Raw genomic sequence first — 9,503 nt, 5'->3', positions numbered from 1 at the left:
GTTGAAATAAACCAACTCAAACATCAGCTGAAGAAAACTCCGAGTTGTGTCAAAGCCTCTGGCTTACACAGCCTATCACACGGTGATTGGCTCTTTTGTACAGAAATATAGCAACACGTGACAGACATCCTCTCTCCCTCACTTATTGCTTTCCCATGTGTGAACACTCCCCCGGAGGGAAAAAAATTCAAACGGGAAAATGTGCACAGATGTCCTGGCAACTGCAGTTATAGCAGTGAAAACCTGGAAGCAGTCCAAGTGTCTAACAGGGAAGTGACTGAGCAAACAATGGGATTATTATATAGCTATTAAAAATGACAGAGGTGAGAACTGTCAACATGGAGAGTTATGTACTGGCAGGAACATTAAGTGGAAAAAGAACACAGACTAGCCTTTAGGGATGTGTGTGTGCACAGTAATAAAGATCAGAGGCCGACCTGAAAAAAAAAAAAAAGAAAATGGCTGCAGCTCAGAGTTCTCTGGGTGTTTTGGAACCTGGAAGATTCCATCCATGTATGACAAGAATAGTTGAGAGCTCACAAAATCCACCTACCTTAAAGCATTGTGCAGAAGGTGGAGGACGGTCATCTGTCTATGTGTTACTTTCATTGGTTAATAAAGAAACTGCCTTGGCCCTTTAATAGGACAGAAAATTAGGTAGGCGGAGTAGACAGAACAGAACTGTGGGAGAAAGAAAGCCGAGTCAGGCAGATGCTTCAGGCAGACGCTTCAGGCAGACGCCATAGCTCTCCTTTCCGAGATGGACGTAGGTTAAGATCTCTCCTGGTAAGCAACCACCTCATGGTGCTACACACATTAATAGAAATGGGTTAAGCAAGATGTGAGAATTAGTCAATAAGAGATTGAAACTAATGGGCAGGCAGTGTTTAAATGAATACAGTTTCCATGTAATTATTTTGGGTAAAGCTAGCCGAGTGGCGGAAAGTGGCCCACTGTTCCAACTACAAGAAGGGAGTGTGGAAACACAAGCTTGTAATCCAAGTGTTTAGGAGGCAGAGGCGGGAGGATCAGAATTTTAAGGCTACCCTCTGCTGCACAGCAAGTTGGAGATTGGCCTGAGTTGCTTGAGACCTAGAGTCAAAGAAAACAAAAAACAAACAAACAAAAAAATCAAAAACAAAAACAAAAACAAAAAAACAGTGCAAAAGTTGGACATTGTGCCTTCCATCTTCAATCCCAGTGGAGGCAGAGGCAGGCAGAGAAGAGATGACTCAGTACTCACACGCGTGTGCTGCTCTTGCAGAGGTCCTGGGTTTGGTCACTAGCATCCACACCAGGCAGCGCACAACAGCCTGGAATCCCAGTTCCAGGGGGATCTGGCATTCTCTTCTGGATTCCAAGGATGCTATATGCATATGCACATACCTATATAGACACAGACAAACACACACACTCTAAAAACGACTTAGCTTCAGAAGAAGTACTCTATGTTATCTACCAGGTAGAATATTCCAAAGAGATATTTAGTTGTCAACTTCTTACTAATATTGTTTTGAAAACAGTGACATTTCTTCTCCTCATCATCCTCCTTTTCTTTCTTTCTCCTCCCCTACCCCACCCAGGTCTTACTATGAAACCAGAATGGTCACAAATTTGGTATTATTCTGTGTCTCCCTCCGGAGTGCACAGCTACAGATGTGTTCCAGCACTCTACTCTGTGTGTGCTCATGTGTATATGAGTGTCTTAGGGTTTCGACTGCTGTGATGAAAGACCATGACCAAAGCAACTGAAGGGTTTATATCCTCATGCACTCCATTATCCAGCGATGTTAGGACGGGAACTCAAGGCAGGAGCTGATGGGTGGCCACAGAAGAACGGGGTTTACTGGCTTCCTTTCCCTGCTTGTTTGTTTTCTTTCTTATACTGTACAGGAATGGTACCCACAGTGAGCTGAGTCCTTCTACATCAATTACTACACAAGAAAATACCCCACAAACTGAGTTCCCTCTTTCTGGATGATCCCATCTAGTGTCAAATTGACCAAAACAAACAAACAAACAAAAAAACCCAAAAAACAAAAAACAAAGAACAAAACAAAACAAACAAACAAAAAAACCTAACCAGGATGAATTTATGTGTGTGAGAAAAATGTGTGTGTGTGTGTGTGTGTTGTTCTAATCGGCCTGGTTCTTGATATGTAGATCAGAGCAAACTGTCCTCAAACTCACAGAGATCCACTTGCCTCAGCCTCCTGAGTCCGCTGGAATGAAAGGCATGCCCAGCTGATTTTAGAATCTCTTATTCTTTCTCTTCTCCCTCCTCTTCTTCTTGATTCTTTGAGGTAGGATCTCACACTGTAGCCTAAGGCTGACCTGGAACTCTGTGTAGCCCAGGTTGGCCTGGGCTTCACTGTACAGCTCATACTGACCTTCTACAGTTTGGATGTGAGTCCCAAAGGCCCATGAGTTAAAAGCTTAGTCTCCAGCACAGCACAGTTACAGGGTGGTGGAACATTTAGAGGTCGGGCCTAATGAGAGCACTGTGCTTGTCTGGCATGTTTGGCGACATGCTCTTGAAGGTGGCTATCGTATGGAACCCCAATTCCCTCTTCTTCCTCTGAGTTTTACTTTTTTTTTTCCCCCTTTGGTTTTTTGAGACAGGGTTTCTCTGTAGTTTTGGAGTCTGTCCTGGAACTAGCTCTTGTAGACCAGGCTGGCCTCGAACTCACAGAGATCCGCCTGCCTCTGCCTCCCGAGTGCTGGGATTAAAGGCTTGCACCACCACCTCCTGGGTCATACTTGGCATTTTTAATAATGTCGGTTCTGAGGATTGGAATCAGGTCTGTGTGCTTCTGAGTTTTACTCTACAGCCCAGGCTGACATTGAACTTTTAGCAACTGCACCGGTTCAGCTTTCCTAGTGCGAGAATTACAGGCTTGTGCCACCATGCCCCTCCGTTCTGCCTCTGATAAGTAGACACAGGAGCCACCTTGCTGGAAGTTGTGTTTATTCTGTTAGAAGCTATAACCATGCTTGGACATGGACTAAATTCACACAGATCAAGTTCAAGAGCAGCAGAGTGACAGCAAGTGGCATTGCTCAGACAAAGACGGATCATCCATACAAAAGTGAGGGGCTTAAACGTGTTCTCCACGTTTTCTGGTTTTCTGAATGAGGCAGAGGCAAGAGAATCAGCTCAAGTTCAATGCCAACCTGGTCTACATAATGAGTTCTAGATCAGCCAGGGCTCCACAGTGAGATCCCACTTCACAGAAACAAAATGAAAGACTCCAGATAAACCAGGGAGTTGTTTTTTTTTTTTTTTTTTTTTTTTTTTTTTTTTTTTTTTTTGGAAGCAAGTCTCACATAGCCCAGGCTGGATTCCAACTAGTTACGTGCCTGAGGATGACGTTGAACGTCTAACCCTCAAGCTTTTACATCCTGGTGCTGGGATTACAAGTGTGGGCCACCAGGATGAGTTTATGGGGTGCAGGCAGTAACATCCAGGGCCTCCTGCATGCTAATCTTCTACATCCCAGTTGGAGACATGAATCATTAAGTGAAAATCAGTTTGGCTTTTCTAATCTGAAATCGACAGTATCAGACAAAGGATCCTGTTTTGGGGGCCCGCTTTAGGACTAGTTACCCGGCTAAGCCCCACCCACCTCTGACTGCTTCAGGGATAGATTTGGATGTATCTTCACAATCTGGTCTGGGTAAACACACTGGAGAGGCGCTCAGTTTCCTGCCTGTATTATCTATAGTAGATAACTAGATAACTGTCCTTTTAGGCCCTGCTGAGGAACCTGTAGATAGAATCCACTCACGTAACCATCACGTGAGCTCTATCCCGTGCTTCAGATGAAAACCCCGGCAGCCATCATCTCTCTGCTGCATGGAAAGTGTATAATTAGCTCGGTGTGCAGCTTGACCCCAGTGATATTTCTGACGCACTTGGCCTTCAGTGTCCGCCCTTTCTGAGACCTCCTGTCTTCTCCACAGCTGGAGATGCCCCAAACTGCACGCAGCACTTCCTGTGGGTGTGGCCTTGCATTCTTAGGCACTCCTTGGAGACGGCTGCCCACCCCCACCAAAGGGTCACAAGTTTCAGCTACTCACAGACCCACAAAGCTCTTTGAAAAGGACCATGAGTGGCTCTATCAATTGTAATTGAGTTTTCCAGTCCCTCCTATTTCTTTGTAAAAAAGGATTCTCTGATGGAGTCTTCTCAAAGAAACACTATAATTGGGCAGCCTGGGGCATGTGGGAAAGACTCCCGATGGCGTCAGTAACTATTCTCAGGAGAGGAAAGGCAGGGTATCCCCACTGGGAGATGACAGCACTTGTTTCAAGTTGGGGAAGAGCCTGTGGTTCTCTTCCTGCGTTCGGAGGGGAAAGCGAACACACAATGTTCGTTTCCCTAAATACGGGATGTGCTATGCTAGCGGCTCATTTTCCAACATGTCATATCCTGGCAGAAGGCAGCAGGGGTCAGGGCAGGAAACGGCAACTTCTCCGAATGAGACAAGGCTTTCCCAGAGCGGTCATTGGCTCCAGGGAACTATAAAGCACGCTCATCCAGAAACGGCCTTACTTTTCTTCCTGGAGGCCGGAGTGAAGGGTAAGTGGCGAGTCCAAGGGGATGCGTCTGAAATGAGTGGCGCCATGGGGTCAATTCTTGGGCCATAGTGTACTTAGAGTGACGTTTGCTCTTTCGTTCTTTTTACCTTTAAACTTCTTACTGGTCAGATAGCTCAGAGAGGCCCGCAAGGAACAGTAGGACCTTAGTCAAGGGACAAGCTCTCTTCACAGGGCCCTGGGAAACAGCCGGATTTGCAGCCTGTCTCTAAAATCCCCCGTCTTAACTGATGAGTTCTGGCCCTGCATGCCGTGCAGACACTGCAAGCTTGGGATCCCCGCACTCAGGAGGAGGAAGCTGGGGGATCAGGGGTTTGAGACCAACGTGGACTCTATAAGATTCTGTCTTTAAAAACATCAACAAATGGAGGGAGATCAAAATATTTAATATTTAATAACTTCTTGCCCAGATATTTAGTTTTGATATTCTCTTTCTGTGACGAATTTGACACCGTTAAGATGTTCTGAATTGTAGAAAGTGTAGTAGGTGTGAAAACCGGGGTCTCTGGTAACCAGGACAGAAGATACTTTCAGCTTTCTCCATTCGTAGCCTGTTATTGGCCTCAGCTCAACTTGATCCAAGGAAGCTTTCAGGGAGTTGTTATCCCCCTGCCCTCTTCCCTTTTTTGCCCTGAGACAGGCACTTGTTAATGTAGCCTTGGTTGGCCTAGAACTCAATATTTAGACCAGGTTGGTCTCTCAAGAATCTGGGCTGGGATTAGAGGTGTGTGTCACCACACTGGAATTGGCTATTTATTTTATCCCATTGGCTAGTCTTTTTTTATGACAATTTTGTAATGAAGAGATATAGTATTAACTGTGTGATTTACTTTTAATTAAGTTTCCACCAAAGATCAAGATGTCTGAGGACCTTAGGGTCCTAAAGTTAGAGTAAATAGAAAATTGTGTCTTAGACTGACTGAAAACATGAAGTCTGGCAGAAGAGAGTTGCTTCAGAAGAACAGCCAACTTAGAAAGATTAAGTATTTATTTACTGAGACTAACACACTCTAGGGTTTATTTGGACATTTTCAAACATAATTTGTTTGTTGCTTTGTCACCCCTCTTTCTCTCATGCCCCTTTACCCTAACCTTTCTACCCCCACCCCTTGAGACAAAGTCTCATCATATAACCCAGGCTAACCCTGAATTCACCATGTACCTAAGGCTAGCCTTGCTAGAAAGATTAGTTTCTTTAGTTTGATAGATGATATACTTTTTGAGGTTTTGGTTATGTATGTGGAGAGAGTTGGGGGGAGGATCCAACTTGATCCAAGGAAGCCTTGGGAAGCTGCTGTCTCCTCTACCCCCTTGCTTTGCCTTGAGACGGGTTCTTGTTATGTAGCCCTGGATGGCCTAGAACTCAATATTTATACCACGTTGGCCTTGAACTCTCAATGATCCTCTGCTTCCCAAGTGCTGGTATTAGAGAGAAGGAGGGAGAGACAGAGGGAGGGAGGGAGAGAGAGAGGGAGGGAAAGAGGGAGAGAGAGAGAACACAAGAAACAGTTGTGCTTCAAGACCCTAGGATGCAAGTCTCTACATAATGAAAAGCTTTTGCTACATGCCCAGTTTGCCACTTGTAAAGTGTTTTCTTCTATTTCTTGGTTCTTGTTTGCCAGGGGTGGGGGGAGGGAGGATAGGATGGGGGTGTCATTCCCAGAACCTTGTACATGCCAAGCAAAGACTCTACCATTGAACTACACCATCACCTCAGGGTCATCTTGAAGACAGAGCGAAGTAATGGTATTGGGACAGCTATCTAATTGTCTCAACCTTCACGATTAAATTTCATTTAACCAGAGGATGAAGACCATAGATTCTGTTCCCTGGGAGAAAAGCAAAAGACATCGTACTCTCTATTTGCAGTTAATGGAATTTATATGACTAGTCCCAGGCTCCAGAGCTGGCCTTTGAAAACTTGTCACATGACCCAGTGGTAACCTACCGCACCCCCCCTACCGAGTGATAGTAACTGATATTTATTTATTTATTCATGTATTTATTTCTGTGGCCTTGGGGATTAAATGTAGGGGTTGAATGCTAGGCAAGTGATACCCCTCCAGAGCAAGGTCTATTTAATCTTTGAAGACATCTTCTTGTGCACGGCCAGTTCCAGGCTGGGGCAGCGGCGGGCACGAGGTTAATTGCGCATCTGTGTCCCCACAGGGCATGGAGAGGCTGGCGGCCTGGGAGCCGCAGGGCGTGGATGCGCTGCGACGCTTCCAAGGACTGCTGCTGGACCGCCGCGGACGGCTGCACGGCCAAGTGCTGCGCCTGCGCGAAGTGGCCCGGAGGCTCGAGCGGCTACGCAGGCGCTCCCTGGCGGCCAACGTGGCTGGCAGCTCTCTGAGCGCCGCGGGAGCGGTGGCCGCCATCGTGGGGTTGTCACTCAGCCCGGTCACCCTGGGGGCCTCGCTCGTGGCGTCAGCCGTAGGCCTAGGGGTGGCCACGGCCGGAGGGGCAGTAACCGTCACGTCCGACCTCTCTCTGATCTTCTGCAATTCCCGGGAGGTGCGGAGGGTTCAGGAGATCGCCGCCACCTGTCAGGACCAGATGCGCGAGCTCCTGAGCTGCCTGGAGTTCTTCTGTCAGTGGCAGGGTCGCGGGGACCGCCAGCTGCTGCAGAGCGGGAGGGACGCCTCCATGGCCCTTTACAACTCTGTGTACTTCATTGTCTTCTTCGGCTCACGCGGCTTCCTCATCCCCAGGCGTGCCGAGGGGGCCACCAAAGTCAGCCAGGCCGTACTGAAGGCCAAGATTCAGAAACTGTCTGAGAGCCTGGAGTCCTGCACCGGCGCCCTGGATGAATTTAGTGAGCAGCTGGAGTCCCGGGTCCAGCTCTGCACCAAGGCCGGCCGTGGACACAACCTCAGGATCTCTGCCGATCAGGATACAGCGTTGTTTTTCTAAGAACATCCTTTACCTACACGGGATGTTCTAGATCTGTAGCATCCACGGGGAAGTGCCACGTAGGTGGGGTGCAAAGGATGACAGAAACTGTTCTTGTAGGGCGTTAGTCCTGAACTCCTTGTGTGTAAGGGACTTTTTCACTTGTGTAATCCCAATGGAGTATGTGACCCTAATCACGCACTTTGGGCGGCCGAGCGGGGCGGGACGTGGAGGGGGGGGGGCGCGAAAATCCTTTTTGGCTGCACACAGCTGGCCAGATTCTCCCATTTTAGAGTTATAAGGGGAGGGGTACTTTGATGGTTTGAGCTGAAGTCTGGCGAGGTCCCTCTGGGACCTTTTTTTAAGTTCTTACTAGAATCCTGGGATTCTCAGAAGGTTGGCCAGACGGACTTTTGCTTTACAGCTCTGCTTCTACAGTTTCTGATACACAGAACTCCGAATCCAGAACAAGAAAGACCCGTTCTTGCCTTTGTTGGGTTGTAGATGCAGGCTGGTCCTCTGAGCTTACTGGCCCTGCTCTTCCCGCCCCTGTCAATTTAGATACGAGACCCAACACTGGCTCATTCTAATGCTCCTTAACATTTGAAAATGATGGCAAGAAATAGTCATTTCCAGCCAGGCGTGGTGGTCTATACCTGTAAGGTTAACACTTGGAGATGAAGACAATCAGCATCATCCTTTGCTACACAGTAAACTCAAGGCCACCCAGGATTGTAAGACCCTGATCTCAAAAACCAAAACCAAACCAAAACAACAAAAAGTTAACCGGACTCCCTTCAATAGACTTGTTCAAAGCCTCTGCAGGGGCTGTCATCTTCAGAATCACTCACAGAAAGCCCAGGAGACACTGTCCCACATGTCAAGGAAAGACCCTGCTGCATGCACATAAAGCCGGTTACTCTGTCCGCTATGAACTAGGAGATGGAACACCACAGGCCCTCTAGAGGGCAGTGTCGCCCGTTCCTTGTGGAAACTGGTACCGAAAGGAATGTGAAATTACCAGAAAAACCCATCTTTCTCTAGTCTCTGAAAACTCCAGATGACATAACTTTATTTATTTAAAATGTGTTATTTAATTACTGCCTATTATTTACATTTAATTTTATTTAACCATCACGTTTAGAAAATAATAAGAATAGTAACTATCTGAATGGGAGTCTCTTACGGCTCTTTTCAAGAGGACAAGTTTGAAGTTCTTAAATGCCTTTTTCCCCTCAGAGGGTACTCTTTTCTCTAGTGCTTGACATGATTCTTGTAAGTAAAATGGGGCAGTCCTGAATAGAGAGGTAAAGCTGACTTTTAAACTAGGAAATGGAATCTTGGATTGTAACTTATGAATGATCAAGCCCATGTGTCCTGAAGGTACTTTGCCAGAACAGAACACTTGACTTGAATAGAAAACCTGTAATTTAACTCAGGGACCGGGGGCAAACAGAGACGCGTGAAGGGGTATTTTACCTTGGAAGCCTGATGTCTTTTAAGTTTGTGTTATGGCAGAGATACGTTGTATTTGGGGGTTGTAAGAACCTGTTAGCTACATTTAAGAAAGTACTTCTAATTTACTCAATATCTTCCTAAATTATCCTAAAAAAATTAGTTGGAAAGTCTTTGGGACCATACCCAAGAAATCTTGGCTGTATTTTTAAATTATTTAGTGTTACACATGTGTATAGCCCCTATGCTTCCCAGTGATGGCCTTGTGTCTGAAGAAATGTAATTTTGGCATGAGGGGAAGGGGCTGCTGTTTCTATATTTGTTTTCTTCTATAAATTGTAATTGGATCACATTCTGGCTCAATTTAACATTGACTCTTCTTTGGTGGGGGAGGGTGACACTGTGTCTCCCTATGTAGCTCTGACTGTCCTGGAACTCACTCTGTAGACCAGGCTGGCCGCAAGCTCACAGAGATCTGCCTGCCTCTGCCTCCTGAGTGCTGGGATTAAAGTAGTGTGCCACCACTGCCAAGCTTGTTTTTTTTTTTTTCTAGACTG

The 9,503-nt window shown here is 46.5% G+C and overlaps 1 protein-coding gene across 1 annotated transcript; it reads left to right on the top strand.

The window, feature by feature from the left end:
* Positions 1-4,515: 4,515 nt before the first annotated feature.
* Positions 4,516-9,298, top strand: Apold1 (apolipoprotein L domain containing 1). Its single transcript, XM_038319719.1, has 2 exons — positions 4,516-4,582; positions 6,769-9,298. Exon 2 carries the CDS (start codon positions 6,772-6,774, stop codon positions 7,510-7,512), a length of 741 nt encoding a protein of 246 aa, XP_038175647.1. The 5' UTR covers positions 4,516-4,582; positions 6,769-6,771; the 3' UTR covers positions 7,513-9,298.
* Positions 9,299-9,503: the final 205 nt, after the last annotated feature.

Source organism: Arvicola amphibius, chromosome 2 (assembly GCF_903992535.2).
Source record: "Arvicola amphibius chromosome 2, mArvAmp1.2, whole genome shotgun sequence".
In the NCBI taxonomy this organism is placed as follows: Eukaryota; Metazoa; Chordata; class Mammalia; order Rodentia; family Cricetidae; genus Arvicola; species Arvicola amphibius.
The sequence above is the reverse complement of the archived record's forward strand: the minus strand, read 5'-3'. Positions and strand labels throughout refer to the sequence as shown.